General features: G+C 42.0%; 1 protein-coding gene across 2 annotated transcripts in view; it reads left to right on the top strand.

Moving 5' to 3' along the window:
• SRGAP1 (SLIT-ROBO Rho GTPase activating protein 1) overlaps positions 1–13,042 on the top strand; it is a 247,142-nt gene extending 234,100 nt beyond the window's left edge. Inside the window, exons 19-23 of one of the 2 annotated variants that reach the window (XR_012648118.1) lie at positions 7,588–7,768; positions 9,204–9,338; positions 9,478–9,820; positions 11,267–12,793; positions 12,869–13,042. Coding sequence is in view for 1 of the 2 variants with exons in the window: in XM_075013725.1 (XP_074869826.1) it covers positions 7,588–7,768; positions 9,204–9,338; positions 9,478–9,820; positions 11,267–11,644 (1,037 nt within the window). In the remaining variant the exon portion in view is untranslated. Of the gene's footprint in view, positions 1–7,587; positions 7,769–9,203; positions 9,339–9,477; positions 9,821–11,266; positions 12,840–12,868 lie in introns of those variants that run through there. The other variant, XM_075013725.1, reaches the window with a different exon arrangement.
• The last annotated feature ends 3,506 nt before the right edge of the window (positions 13,043–16,548 follow it).

The following is a 16,548-nucleotide window of genomic DNA, read 5'->3' as shown; positions in this document are numbered from 1 at the left end:
CCTTTTTGAAATTAAATGCCAGAGTGTTTGACCGCTGCGGTGTTCTTCCCAACACAGGAATATTAAAAGTTATTATATTGTGGTCACTATTTCCAAGCGGTCCAGTAACAGTTACCTCTTGGACCAGATCCTGCGTTCCAGTCAAGACTAGATCGAGAATCGACTCTCCCCTTGTGGGTTCCTGTACTAGCTGCTCCAAGAAGCAGTCATTTAAGGCATCAAGAAATTTAATCTCTGAATCCCGTCCTGAGGTGACATGCACCCAATCAATATGGGGATAATTGAAATCTCCTATTATTACTGTGTTTTTTATTTTGATAGCCTCTCTAATCTCCCTTAACATTTCAGCATCACTATCACTGTCCTGGTTAGGTGGTCGGTAACTAGTGCAGTTCGTTGTCTTTTTGCATACACATTGTATTGGTAATAATTTTACAACTTCAGTCTTGAATCCCAAGGCTCAGATAATTGACCTTTTGTGGGGGAACAGGAAAACTTCCTACTAAAGGAAGTTTTTAAATTCAGCAGGTTTATTGGTTACTGGTGTGTCACAGCAGGACCCTGTTGTACACACTTGTAGGACAGTAAAACAATGTAGAATTGAGCTTGCTACTTCTGATGGGACATATTGTATTTTGGCATTTCCCTCTGTTAGGAGCCAGATGGAGCCTATTCTAAACATGTAAATTTTTATTATCTTGTAAATCTAGTTTGTTTTACACTGATGTGTTTTTTTCTCAAACTCTCTAGTCCCATAACAATATTGGGCCATTGAAGTATAATCTAAAGGCTATAATCAAAAGCACAAGGATTTATTTTTCTGTTTTGATTATTTTTAGTATAAGAACTACTTGCTCTATGAGGTTAAATTTCAAGTCTCTCTGTGCCTACAAAAAGTCAGCTAGATAGAATGGCGTGGCTGAACAACTGTGGGCACAAGTGAAGGTTTATTTATAGAATTGCAAAGCTAAAATAACATTTTTTAAAAATTACAGTAAATACATATAAAATGTAGGGCTACAATTAGCTTTTCCTCTAGGCTTTGGAGATTTGGAACATACAATGATGAAGTATAAAAAAAGCTACACACATCCTTAACTGTGAACACATGCATAGTCACAGTGACTTTACGAGGGCTATTCACTGCTTAAAGCTATGAATGTGTTCACGTGCTTCTCAGGATCCAGGTCAAGCCTCCTGGCTGCGGAGCAGAGGGGACAATTACCCAGCCATTGCATCACCACCCCTAATGCTGCAGCAGCAGCACCCAGAGCTTCAAGCCATTTAAATGGCCACCTGAGTTCCATGTGGCACACTCCGGGCATCTCTGAAGGGTTGTGGGGGAGGGTCATGCCACAGTCTGGGTGGCACTGAGGGCTGGCTGCCCCCAACCTCACCCCTTCCAGCCAAGGCCCTGCCCCTTCTGGGAGTACAGAGCCAGGTGTTCCCACACCTTGCCCAGAGGCTTGGCGAGGCTGTTTACTCTCCTGATCCAGGTCATAGTGAAGAGATTTTTTTAAGGGTAAAAAGCCTTTAGTGCAAGAGGTTCTTCCATTGTGTGCTTAAAAGAACATTCCTACTAAAACATTTCCCATTTTCTCCTAAATCTGAAAACAGCATGAACTATTGTGCATTTTAAAGAATTCACCTTTTGCCTCAGACTGAACCAAATCTATTTCTCTGTAACAGAAGGACATTTGTCTGAAAAATAACTCTTTGAAAAAAGTGTAAGGGATAAATCTTTATGCTTAACTTAAGCAGTTTTTGTGCAATTTTTTTCTGAAATTCTTTAACATTGAAGATATTTTATTCTAGTTGGATGTATGTAAAAGTTGACTAGATCTGTTTCTGAAGGAGATAAGAGAATTTTCTGAGGAAGTCTCAGGTTTGTGGGTAATTCCTGATGTAAAATACAAACAAAAAATGTTAGCATTTTTAATACGGTTCATTGACACCTTATAATGCTTTACATTTATAAATCAAGAAAGTAGTTCTCAGATGGATGGGGCATTAAAGGACAAATAAGCTTCAGAATTAGTGCTGCTGCATCTCTGAATAGCCACCACTGCCGATTTGACTACGATAAAATAATTCATGCTGTGATCAACTTTTGGCAAGTTCTACTATAGCAATAATTCACAGCCTTGCTTCTCCTTGTTATTTTCTGGAGAACCGCCAATGAACTTTGGGACAGATTGTTGCTGTAAACCCACAGCCCTTTGCTAAGGTGTAGAGGAGGGTACAGTGATCAGGATATTTTTTGCTTAAGAAAGGCACAGTGCTTATGGGCAAATTGGGGAAGCACAAACTACTTTGATGCACCCATTGAAAGGTACCATGAACATGCTTGTTCTGCTGGCTCAGCTCCACTTGCCTCACTGCTGTGCAGTGTAGACTGGCCACATGCCTGATTTTACACCAGCAAGTCTAGTCAAAAAGGGGACCTGAGACTGTCCAATCAGGTCAGGGGACCGATAACTGCAGGAGGTGAGAGGCACTGGGTCATCACCCATGCCAGCCCCTACTCAGGGCCGCCTCCTACCTACATCAGGTGGCTGCAGCTCCCAGGTGAGTCCCTGAGACTCTGGGGGAAAGGGGCTTGAGGGGCAGACATTCCAGCACTCCTGCTGAAGTGTCCAGTTTTTAAAATATTACAAAGCTGGCAACCCTGGTGGAGTGGGATGGCACAGCTCCACCCTTATGCTGCACCCACAGCTAAAGGAAGCTAGTGCGGTGGTTGTCTCTTGAAGTACAAGGGTAAAAATAGCAGCTAGGCTTTGTGTTTGTTATATCTTTCCCCTTACCACCTCCTGGACCTGTGCAGAACTATTTACAGTTTAGCCAATGATTTTTAAGGGGACAGCACCATAACGTGTCACTGAATGGCAGTAATAATGTTAGCAGACTTTGAGGTCGTAAGTACAGAACTGAGAGTGGAATCCCTGGAGCTCTTCCCACAGTTCCTCAGTGTGTCCTAATTTTCTCCTTCTCTTCCTTTGTCTGAGTTATTAGGAATCATAGCTGGTGATATCTCAGATGTCATCATGTTTTCTTGCCATAGTTAGCAAATGCCTCCTGGAATAGGACAGAGCAATACAATTTCATTTCCCTCAGAGCTGCCTTCATTTTACTGTTAGCCCCAATGGCTCGGTATCATGTAGAATCTCAGTGACAAGCAGGTGAGCTGACAGACTCACCAGGCCCCTAGGCAAAGTGGGAGGTGGGGTCAGCACTGCACTCTGATGAGGGACAGGGCTGGGACCGACCAGGCAGCCCTCATCCCCACCCATACCCTGGCACCACTCCCCCTCTGCACCGCCCTGGACTCCAGCAATTTAAAGGGCCCTGGGCTCCAGCTGCTGCTGATGTTGCAGTAGCAGCAGACAGGAGCCCTGGGCCACTTTGAATCGTGGGTCCCTAGGCTATTGCCCCCTTCCTTGCCTCAGTTGGTGGGCTTGGTTACAAGCCATAGATTTGTAACTGTTGATTGCTTCTGTTCCCTTTCCTTTAGTTGTCAAATTTTTCCGACCAGTTCTCAATAACTTGGACATTCTAAACCTTTTGTCTTTTTTTAATGCCCCAATGGAACTATCAAGAGTCCGTCAGGGTTCTCTACAAGTGAATTAATATTTGAAAAATAAAACCTGAACATTGCCTGCTGCAGAAATGTGCTGTCCAAGTTACGGGCACATTTTAGTAATGGACGTTTCTATCAGAATAAAAGAACAATTCCCATGAGCTTAATCCAAGAGCGATATTAAGAAAATGAGCTATGTCAGCTGTACACCACGTTGTTCTGAGAGCAAAAGCTATAGGGTATGTTACAGAGGAGCACATAAATAGCATGTCTCAGAAGTGTCATACACTGGCCATAGATGAACAGTTCAAACAGCTGTTCCCAGTACAGCAGCTTCCCACAGATGTCTGAGGAAACATGACAGTCTATAACGAGGTCCAGGAGAAACTCAACATTCCATAGGCCTCTCTGCTTACACAGGTGTAGAGTTACTTCTGATTTGATATATATAAGTGATAAGAATCAAACTGTGCGTACTGAAGTCTTTAGTACCGAATAGTCCACTGAACATTTAATTGTGCTATGGCTCACATGAAAAGGAATTGCCGGGATTTGATCAACTCAGTGGTCCGATATCCTAACTCAGAATGTCCAGTACCCGGTGCTTGAGAGAAAGGCAAAAGGAAACCCTGAATATGTAGTTATGAACTGGGCTACGTCTAAACTGCAGGAGCTCAAAGATCTACTGGCAGAATGTGTATATACATATATATGAAAATACACATCTCATAGAGCTGGAAGGGACCTCGCGAGGTCATTGAGTCTAGTCACCTGCTCTCTTGGCAGGTCCCAGCGCAATTTTTTTTTTTTTTAAACCTATTTGCCCTAGATCCCTTAAGGGCTGAACTCACAATCCTGGGTTTAGTAGGCCAATGCTCAAGCCACTGAGCTATCAAGTCTGCCACACCAGAAGTGTTTTGCTGACATCCCAGTAATCCTCGTTCCACAAGGAAGGCGGAGGTTGGTAGAGGGGTTTTTCCCGACATTCAGTCCTGTGTGGACAGGCCAAATGTTGGGAAAGCCTCTCCCAACAGAACTGTCAGCAGGAGAAATGCAAATGCATTCCACAATTTGCATATCTTTGACAACAGTTCTCAGAAATTTAGACATAACCATGGTGAAGTTTCTTCTTAACCCCCATCAATTAGTGACTGGTGTGTGTCCTGAAGTATCCGAGTTTATGCTTCTGCCCCTCTTTTTATATTGTCTTATATAATGTAACAGAATGTTCTTATTATTCATACAAACATCTGGTTTAGCTATATTGAATCCTGCTGCATTATTAATCCAACCCAATGTTTTTATGATTTGAGGAGTATCTTTTTACAGTGAGTGCCAGAGACTAACTTTGTGATATGAATAAAAGCAGCATTTTATTTCTGGTGTTAAATTGTTGTCTTTCAGTTTTGTTGTGGAGATATACATATCTCATGGAGCTGGAAGGGAGCTCATCAAGTCCAATCCCCTGTCCTCTTGGCAGGACCAAGCACCATCCCTCAGAGGATTTTTTTAAATCTATTTGCCCCAGACTCTTAAATGACTTCCTTAAGGATTGAACTCACAATCCTGGGTTTACATGGCCAATGCTCAAACCACTGAGCAAGCTCAGTCCGGTGGGTGATGATGCAGAAAACCAGGAATGCTAGATTTTCTCTCTCAGAACTAATAATATGTATATCTTTATCTTGTCTCTTCTTATTTGTCTCATCGTTAAACTGTACAGCCCTAATCTTTTTGGTCTTTCTTCACATGATGGAAGCCTTTCCATGCCTATAATCATTTTGTCGCATCTCTTGTCCTCTTCACTTCCCGTTTATATAATTTTTAGATAGGTTATCTAGATGTGAACACACTATTCCATGCGAGAGCATGCCACTGATTTTAAATTGTGCCATTATAATTTTCAGTGTCTTTTCTAGACCATTCTACATGCCTCTTTCCATTTGGTTTGTTCAGTGTTCATTCATTGTCAAAAAGGAAGAAGTTTTGATTAAGCTCGCCAGTCTTTTTCCTGAATAAATGTTAGTTTAGAAACTAGCACAAGTAATTGAAGGGATTCCAGCCAACATGCATTACCTTGCAGGTATAACACTAAATTTCACTGCCATTGTATGACCTTACCTAGTTGCATGTAGGCCTCTCAGAAATTCTTCATATTTGCTAACCTAAATAAGTTGCCATCAGAACTATTGCAAGTTGTTAACTTGATCACCTATGGATGCAAACTACAGGACATTCTTCTACAGGTTGGGCAAATTATTAGGAAATAGCTGGAAACTGGAAACTTAGTAGGGCTAAAGGATTATATTTCTACATTGCAAGAGGAAAGTTAATTTTAAAAAGACATTGCCACACATAATATTAACACATAATAAAGGGGCGCAAGAGTCTTCATTATAAACCAGGTTCTTCAGGGGATTACAACTCAGCAATTTACATTTTGCACTAAGCTAAACCATAATACATCAGTCATCAGCCTAACCATTAAAATTCTTTCTAAATTTTGGTTTAATTATACAAGATACTTTTTCATTTTGGATGGCTTTATTTTTTGAGCTACTCAAACAAATTGTAAAAATTGAAAACTGACATTTTGCAGGCATTGATTTTTAATGATTTGACTGAAGTTTTGATATAGTGATAACCGGACAGATACAATTTCACTGGCATTGGATTTTCATAACTTTTAGAACAAACTAAACATTGCCAACATCATACAATATAATCATAGCTATTCCATCAAGGTCCAGCTGGCAAAGTAGCAGCTCCAAACACATCAGTTAAGATATTACACTCGTTGGCCGAAACTGTGCAGATAGACATGCTAGCAAGGGACCCTGGAGGCCACAGAGGCCCACAGATGTCTGTGAGACTGCATGCCAGTGTTAGCTAATGTCAGTATGAACTGTGATATATCAAGGGCCATGTCTACACTAGCCAAAAACTTCGAAATGGCCATGCATGGTGAGCACTGGCAAATGGGATGGATTCAGTGAGCACCCAGGGGTAAGTTACAACAGTTTTGACTGGCCCCTGCAGAGCCAGCATGTGTGTGTAAACGGTAGTGTAAAGCTTCTCCATTCACAAGTACAAGAATGGATTTTAAAAACCTTATCTCCATAGAGATCATTTTACGGCTGAACATGAGGTTCAACCATTCTCCTCAAAACTTCTTGACTACGTCTACACTAGCCAAAAACTTTGAAGTGGCCATGCAAATGCCCATTTCGAAGTTTACTAATGAAGCGCTGAAATACATATTCAGCGCCTCATTAGCATGCGGGTGGCCGCAGCACTTCGAAATTGATGTGGCTCGCCGCCGCGCGGCTCATCCAGACGGGGCTCCTTTTTGAAAGGACCCCGCCTACTTCGAAGTCCCCTTATTCCCATCTGCTCATAGGAATATGTTGTAACTTACCCCTGGGTGCTCACCGAATCCATCCCATTTGCCAGTGCTCACTGGAAGCATATGGACACACTGAATTTGCCATCTTTCACCTGCTATGTCTCATACACAGTACTTGGACCTGTTCTGGCTGAGGAAATCCTTCTCTAGCCTTTTCTTTTTCCCTGCTGATAGTAAAGGAGATCCCATTTACTGGTGCTGTACCACATCTCTCTGACTTGTCTGTCCTCAGGTTTGTTTTGTTTTTTATTGCCTGGAACTATTTTCCCCTCCCCACAACCCATCACATAACTAAAATTGCTTTTTACGTTCAGAAACAAGAGCTCTGCCTGCTTTCAAATGTTTAGCATTGAGTGTGCCATGCTCTTGGCCTTTCTCTCTCTCTTTCTCTCCCCCCCTGTTCTTCACTGGGAGGTCTTAAAAGCATCCAAATTTCTTCATAGTTGGGGCACATGGGAATTACCACTTCCTAAAGTATATCTTGCTTCAGTGGCTGACAGTCAGCTTTGTGTGGATATGAGTGCGGAGGGGTTACATTTTACAAAACTTGAAATACACAGATAAGTCTGTTCTGGCTTCTGAGAGCTTCCTTTTTCCCGCACAGAATGTGAGCCAATAGAAGCTATAGCCAAGTTTGACTACGTTGGAAGATCTGCACGAGAACTCTCCTTCAAAAAAGGAGCCTCCCTGCTTTTGTATCATCGAGCATCTGAAGACTGGTGGGAAGGAAGGCATAATGGAATTGATGGCCTAGTGCCTCATCAATATATAGTGGTGCAGGACATGTAAGCAGTGTCTAGTTATATATCATAACTGAGTAATAGCTCTTTGTTGGGAAGACGCTCATTCCGCTATCTAGTGGGAGTGCTCTAAAGGTTCATAAACACCTTGAAACTGGGTCATACTGTACCATCTTTGTTTTGTCACATTTCCCTTAAGTAAATGTCCAGGAAGTGACACCACAGAATCACAAAGTTAATAGGCCAAACTAAGCTACATCGACAAAAGTGATCTCAGTACAGTGTTGTTGTACCTATTTTAGTGTTACCATAGTTGTAGCAACTGTTACTAATGAACTTCTAAGTGACAGGGCTACACAAGTACATCACTGCACTTTTTTTTAAATAGTAGTAAGAGATGTACTTGAAACTTCAAAGCCAACAAAAAAGTCCCTGCTCCCAAAAGGTTACAATCTAAATTTTAAGAAGAGACATGAGTAAAATCAACACATGGGTCATCATTTAGAGCATAGCAGCTGGAGACGCAGTTGTTTATCTAGTTTTAATTCTATAAGAGGACAAAAATAGAAGAGACATTATGCCGGCTGTCCTATGTATCCCACTTCCTGGAAAGTGAGCATTTCAATGCTGTGGGCCATTCTATTAAAGACCCGAGAATATGTGTTCTACAACAAAGGGACTTCAAAAGCAGATTACATTGGGAGATTTGTGAACTGGGATTCATACTCATTCAGCACATTAACACTTGGTGGCTGTGTCTACATGTGCTACTTCTTCTGGAAGAAGCGGCACGGTAATAAGCTATCCGAAAGATGCTAATGAGGCACGGATGCAAATTCTCTGCACCTCATCAACATATCGGCACGTGGTTCAGAGTCCAGAAGAAGTTCTTCTGGGCTCCAAAGTACACGTGCAGACGTGCAGCCCACAGGGATCTTCAGGAAGGAAACCCTCCTTCTGGAAGCCCCCCTCTTCCCCAAAATTTTGAGGAAGAAGAGGGTTCTTGAAGGAGGGGTTCCTTCCGGAAGATCCCCATGGGTCACACATTTGCACGTGTACTTTGCACATGTACTGTGCCACTTCCAGAAGACGTGGCACGTGTAGACGCAGCCGGTATGACAAGAACAGCAATTATCTCACACATTACAAGGACTGCTTCCTTTCCTTTGATGTTCATAATGATCTCAGGCAAGACACTTAACATCCCTCACCCCTCTCCTTCTGTTCTATGTATTTGATTTGTCAGTTTTTATTGCAGTTTTCTTGGACCTCTGCACTATATAACTGAGTCCGGACTGGAAATTCTATAGATATGACAAAGTGGGCCTGTCCCACAAAAGCTCATCACTTAATAAATAATTTTGTTACTCTTTAAACTGCTACGTGACTGCTGTTTTGTTTTGTTTGAATACAGACTGACACGGCTACCTCTCTGTTACTTTCCTGGACAGTAACTTCTCAATCTATATTTTCTTTTTAGGGATGATACCTTCTCAGATACGCTGAGCCAAAAAGCAGATAGTGAGGCCAGCAGTGGGCCAATAACTGAAGACAAGTCCTCATCCAAGGACATGAACTCCCCATCTGATCGTAATCCTGACATGTATTTAGGAAGGTAAGATTAATATAGCAGCATTTCTACAATGTCTTGCAGCTATTAGATTGCTTCTGTGCTCATGAAGTGGCAGCAGGATTTCTTCACACATGGCTTGTTAACAGCACTAATTTGTCCTATGATTTCTACATTTGTGTAGACAAAGAAAGAGATCAGAACCACCTCCTCAAAGACGCCCAGGCAGAACTAGTGATGGCCATTGCCCAGTACATCCACCGCATACAATCGCCAACTCAGCAGCGGAGCTAGGTTCCCCCAACATGTCTAGTCTTTGCAGTCCTCGAGCCCTTCTTCAAAATCGCAACCTCAAAACAGAGAGCCCTGAAAGGCGACGCAGACCTGGGCATGGCAGCCTCACCAACATTAGTAGGCATGATTCACTGAAGAAGATTGATAGTCCTCCAATTAGAAGATCTACGTCTTCTGGTCAATACCCAGGTTTCAATGACCATAAGCCAGTGGACCCAGAGTCAATAGCTCAGGTTGGTCTTGTTTCTTTGCCTTGGTGAGAAGCATGGTCAAATGATACAAATAAACATTTGACTTCACAACACAGAGAATTTAGTTGTTTGTTGAAAAGCTTTCTCAGAAGAGTATCCCACTTACCTGTCTGACGTGGAATCTAGGACAGATGTGTTAAAGGACCACAGATGAAAAGTGCCAGAGGAAGAAAAGTTGCAACAGCATTACAGTGAAATGATGTTCAGTTGTAGTGAAATAATTTTCAGTTGTAATGAAATGAAACTCTCGGGCTTTGTCTCCACTTGAATTCCTCTTTCGAAAGAGGCATGCAAATGAGGTGCAGATTTACATATCCAGCACCTCATTTTGCATATTCTTCGAAAGAAGAAAACCAGCATAGACACAGCTTTTTTGAAAGTAAACCCCATCTTCAACAGAACTCTAGCTTTTGCCTTAATAAATATTTGAAAGAACTTCTTTTGAAAGAAGAAAAGCAGTGTAGGCGTGACTCTTTCGAAAGTAAACCCCATCTTCAAAAGAACCCTTCTTCCCTTTTTTAATGGGAAGCATTATGGGGAAAACTATGTAAAAGACAAAAGGTCCTATAAGCAGGCAAAAAGCAGAGGGCCCTAGTAGGTGAAGTCCTTCCACCCTTTCCACAAGGATTGGGCCCTTTCCTGGCCTGAAGGTCCTGTCCTTTTGCTGAATCAGGCCCTTTGCCAGTTTAACCTCAGGCTAGTTAATCCAAAAGGCTTTTCTTTGTTTGTGTGTTATGACCTGGCTGATTTGCCAGGGGTGGGGGGCAGCTCAGTGGTTTGAGCATTGGCCTGCTAAACCCAAGGTTGTGAGCTCAGTCTTTGACAAGGACATTTAGGGGTCTGGGGCAAATAGATTTAAAAACAAAAATCTGTCAGGGGTGGTGTGTGGTCCTGCTAAGAGGGCAGGGGACTGGACGCAATGACCTCCTGAGGTCCTTTCTAGCTCTATGAAATGTGCCTTAATGATCATCTACTGTTTTTAGTTACTGGAGGATTTGGCAGTAGCCTTCCCTGATGGAGCAAAACACAGTCAAACCATTAATTTAATTTACAACAATGGACCATAATAATGGTACATGAAGTTGCACTGTGTCATGTCTCGCCCCAGAGCGGTTACATACAATCCCAACCCACACTAATACATACAGTTAATAAAATCAGTTATTTCGATGGTATTGCAGGAAATTGCCATCTCTCCTATGGCTTGTCCCCTCAGTATATTTTTAACATGTACATGATAATGCTGTGCCCCAGTATCCTCATACTTGTAGTTTTAAATTTTTAGGAAAATGACGAATGAGACATGGTTAGACATTGTCATGCAAGATACTGTTTACAGAGATCAGTTATGAGATTACTTTTCTCTGCATCTACCCTTCGCTAATGGCTTGTTAATGGCCTTCTGCTCGGTCTCTCTGTTTTATCCAGGATATTGAAGAGACAATGAACACCGCTCTGAATGAGCTCCGGGAGTTGGAACGCCAGAGCTCTGTGAAGCACGCCCCTGACGTGGTGCTGGATACGCTGGAACAAATGAAGAACTCGCCCTCACTGGCCCCCTCCACAGAATCACTAAGCCCTCTCCATAGCATAGTGTTAAGGAGCACTGAGCCTCAGATTCGACGTAGCACTAGTTCTTCCAGTGATACCATGAGTACTTTCAAGCCCATGGTGGCCCCCAGAATGGGAGTGCAGCTAAAACCTCCTGCTCTAAGGCCAAAACCCATTGTTCTTCCAAAAACAAATCCTACTGTAGGACCTCCCGCTCCTTCCCAAGGTCCAACAGACAAATCTTGCACAATGTAAACAGCTAAGCAACCCAGGAGGGGAAGGTGGGGTATGTTACAGACAGGAATGGATTACTGACAGAAGCCAGGGTTCCACAACATTGTTTATTCATGTTTATAACTGGAGATGTTTTGTTTTTCAGTGTCTTTGAATGTAATGTCTGAACTAGTACCATTAACATGGGCATTTGTATTTTGTATTGTTTCAATTTTTAAAAATAACTGGACAGTTGTATGTCATTTTAAAACTTACATTTTAAAAGTTACTTGAAAACTTGATGCTGCACCATTTGTAATAAACGGAACAGATCAGCAATGGCTTCCCACTTTGTACAATACTTCGTAGTCTTACTGTAGTTTAATAAGAGATCCTGTACAAAGGGAATGTGAATGAATTCGTAAGTTGATATGGAACCCTTCACCACTAGATCACTGGTTCAAATGGCCTGTGTGAAGTGTGCATGTAATGTCAACCCACATACATTTAAAAATACTTTCAGGGTTGACACTAAGTATTTAGCATAGTTCTGGTAGTTTGACTGAAGGCCAGGTGCTGAATAAGCATGGAGATTAGTACTCTGCCTGTGTTCTTGCTCCAGGTCAGGGTTAAAAGTGTATTGCCAGGATGGAGTGAAGTTTTTAATGCTGCCACCAGTGCTGTACTTCTCTTTGCAAACTAGCGCATCAGGACAGTCCGCCACCTTTTACAAGCACTAAATTCACTTAAAGTTTACAATTTAGTGAACCAAATATCAGTAGGTATATAGGGCTGTGGGTGTTTGTGTGAAATAAAAGATTTAAAGTAGCAGTTGAACAATAAATGAACAAAACATTCCTTGAACCTGATTCCTCAGAATCTTATTCAGATAAGTTGAGCAGTGATAATCATAGTTTCAGGCTGCTCTAGTTATCCTTCACAGTGCAAACAATGGGCAGTTTCTCTAGGATACTTCCTGAGCTCAGAGATTCTTCCCCAGCGTTCTGGAATAACTTCTCTCAGTTTCACAGAAGTCTGTTAGCAGCCCAGAAACCTCATTTTCTACTCTCTAGATTAAACCTAAATAAAATTTGCCAGACCCAATTATTTTTAAATTGTACATTTCTTGGCTCTGTGAGTGAAGATTTTTCTCAGCTTTGCTTAGTGCTCCATTACTAACATGTGGGCTATGTCTACACTAGCCAAAAACTTCAAAATGGCCATGCAAATTTCCATGCAAATGGCCATTTTGAAGTTTTTGGCTAGTGTAGACACGGCTGTGGATTAATTGTACAGCTGTTTTGCACAGGACCCCTGAACCATAACATTAGTTCTGTGATTATTTTTCCAATATTACCTGCCCAGTTTGTAGGCTTATTTACTTATACAGCTGAGCAGGCAAGTTATTAAAAAAAAAATACACGCTGTTTATATTACCCAAAATAGCATGGCCAAGGGTGGGGGGGGGGCGGGGGAGGGAATCAGCTTCTGGTCATCTATAGGAATAAAACTGGCCTCAAATAAGAGTTGTCTTCTCATAACATCTGCTACATTAGGCTCTGTCCTCTCAGCCCATGGAACGTTTAAGGTGTACCACTCACTATACTAACTGGGGAGAGGGAAGCATTAGTGTCTTGTGACAAACATTTGATTAGTATATTGTAATCTGTATAAAGTCACAGAAGCCATCTCCTGTTGTACTATGGGGATTCAGTTACTCCCACTATGGTTTATTAATTGTAATCACTTGATAAGTGATCCTGAACATGACATATATCCTATAAACTGTATTTGAGAGCAAGACGTTGTCAGGGCCTTTCATATTGTTTCTGATATTTGCAGGCCAAGGAGGGCTCCAAAAAATCCAAGGTCTATGTCTTATATAAAACTCTTCACTACCACAGTGGAGTCTGAGGTATCAGTCAGTTCAATCCATTGAGGCTACCGTTGCATGAATTTATGTTTAATCCTATAGCAGTTGCCTGCATCCTGCCACCTGTAGTCCTAAACTCAAAGGCAAGGTTCTAACTGAAGCCAGTCCCTGCTACAGGTTATCTTTAGCCTTTTGGTATGTTCACCTGTCCAGGATCAGACATTATGTTCAAGTAACTCCCTAACTATTAGGATCAATGGAACAAACTGGAATTCCAGCTCTAAGTTACATGCAGTTTTTAGGTTAATACGTTGCTTATTACCAGTGCGGCTTTACTGAGATGAAGACCTGTATCCTTAAATTTCATAGGGAAGCTTGTATGCTTAAGTAACTCTACTGGGCTTCATAATGCTTAGATTAGAAATTGTGTAGCAAAAGAAACTATTAGAAACAGTGCATTTAGTGAATGGCTGCAGTTAGAGCATTCACACAGGTTAAATGTGTAGTTTGATGGTTATTATAGATACTTAAAGTTTAGTAAGTGGATATGTAACAGGAAAGACTGACAACTTCAACCTTAGGACAGGGTAACTCCTGCAGACCTAAACAAATCAGTATTGTCCTTTACTGTCAGTTTGATAAATTGCAGTATTGGTAGCTTTCTGCTTGTTGACTGTTACCCTAATTGTGTCAATGTACATCTGTAGTATGTACATGTGAAAGTGCCTTTAAAAATTTTAGAGGAGCTTTAGCCTTGCTCTTGTACTGTTGCATTTCCATTGCATTTGCTCTTGCTGTTATACTGTTGCATTTTCATTGCATTCTTCCCTGCTCTTGTACAGCCGCATTCCCTCCATTTGCAAAGAGCAAAAAGTGAAAAGTACACAGTTATGGGAGGAAAATGTACTGTTATACTGTTGTGAGATGCACTTTTATGTATAGTACTGTACATTTTGGCATGTACCATCACAGGCTTCAGTATACATTCAGGTTTGTTCCCCATAGTGGAGCTGTATAATAAAGAAGATAGTTCTGTCTGCATTTGTGTAGTCTAATGGTGTGCAATCTGCATGTGCATCCCCAAATTACTATTTTCCTTCTTGGTAACGTGAAGTGAAAACGATTGAGAGGTTCCGCCCTCCCCCTGCATTTCCTGGAAATTTTATCTACCCCTTTGTCTTCCCCATTTCAATTTGTTGCCCCTGGGCCCCAGATGAACCCTTACTCAGAGATTAGATGACAAGGTCACCTGCAGGGGCTGGCATGAAGGCCCTGCCTTTTCTCCAGAAACATCCCTTTCCCTGAAACTCACTGCTGTGGCTCTCCCTGCGCTGTGCTTCATGCAGGCACACTACAGGTATGACACAGAAGAACCAGAAGGCCTATAGTGGGGCAATGTGAAGCCCCCATCCATTCACATTGCTTTCAACTCCCACTGAGCAGAAAGCCAAGCTCCACATTCAGACTTGTGCTTCCGCCACACAGCAGCGCATTGCGTCACTCAGCTACGCTCGTTTTTTTGTTGTTTTTTTTTAAACTTTGACTATTTGTTCTGGCTTCTTGTGAATGAGACACAGGAGGCTATTCCAACCTGGCCAGCATAGGCATAACTCTCATTAATGTCAGTTTCATCAAATTCATGAGAGCTGAATTTGGCATAGCGTTTGCGGGACTCTCTTACAGCAAACTCTTTCATAGCCAGCATGCCATTACCCAGAATACTCAAATAACCAGCATTTTAACCATCAGTACATTTTAGGTAGGTTTTCCATAACTACAGTAAAATGAAAGTAAATACAAATAAATACAGTACATACAGCGTAAGTTTACAGTGTACATACTGCTGTTGGTTAATAAAGTACTCTGCGTATATTTTTGCTTATTGCTTAATATCTGATCTTGTTTGTCTTTAGTGTTATGCATTGCTAGGTATACCTCTCTATTAGCCAGAATGCTGCCAGATATGAAAGTTTACTGTATTCGTTACTCTCCTATTAAGAGCCAAAAGGTCTGAAATAGTCAACAGCAAAGGTCAGCAACCCCCAGCACAGGTGCCAAGAGTGGCATGGAAGCCGATTTTCATTGGCATGTGAGGTGGGAGCTCAGCCCTGCCCTGCCACCCCCATGCAGCTGGGCACTTGCTCAAAGCCAGGCTGCCTGTGGATTAACAAAAGACCAGCTAATGCTACCAACCACCACCCAAACTGTAAAGCTCTGCATCTTATTTATTTATTAATGAAGCTGTTGTAAGCAGGACTGTTAGTGATGGTACCAATTATCACCAGCACTCAAACTGCACATAGAGGTCAAAAGGACAACTTTCGGCACTCTGTCTCAGAAAAGATGCAGACCCCTCGTCTACTGCATGCCAGCTGCCAACACCAGGCTTTTGCGAAGGTCAGCTCTGTGGAAGCTATTTCTCCTTTGCTAGGAGGCTGAAAACCTCAAACTTGAATAGAAATGGCTATTAGGCACAAGCCAGAGCTCCAGGTGGGTTAGCCCCAAGCAAGCCCTGGCAGTTGTACCAACCACCATATGTTCAGTTTGTAATTGGCTCAAGCAGAAACCACTGAAATAGCTCATCTCTTATTTGGAAGCTGCGGTTACACTCAGATTAGTTGACAAGAAACACCGTCAATGTTTTATCTACAAACCACATACACAGCTGGCTTCAGAGTGCAGCTCTGTGGTTCAGCAGCCTCCTTCTCAGACAGGCCATCCCTCAGGAAAGTCTATTTTTAATCTGGGAGATGTTACCCCTCCCAACAACCGAGCCCTTTCTGACCTACTTTAGCCTCCTAACTACTCTGTGGAAGCAAGAACTCTCATCAGACTGCCCAAGCTCAAATCCTGCTTAAAAACAGAAGTCAGCAGTAGTCAAAAAGCCCAGAAGTGACTTTCTTTTAAGGACTTCTTTTGTTATAGGACACTATAATTGCAAAGTAAGAAGAAAAAAAATCCCCTCCTGATTATTTTCTATAAACAGTGAACATCTAAAAGCTCAACAATGAACAACTCATATACAAGTAGCAAACAATATGTGATCTCAAAATGTTGGGTAATTCCCCCTTTA

The sequence above is a fragment of the Carettochelys insculpta genome, chromosome 1, assembly GCF_033958435.1.
Source record: "Carettochelys insculpta isolate YL-2023 chromosome 1, ASM3395843v1, whole genome shotgun sequence".
Taxonomy (NCBI): Eukaryota; Metazoa; Chordata; order Testudines; family Carettochelyidae; genus Carettochelys; species Carettochelys insculpta.
Note: the sequence above shows the minus strand (reverse complement) of the source record. Positions and strands in the feature narration are given on the sequence as shown.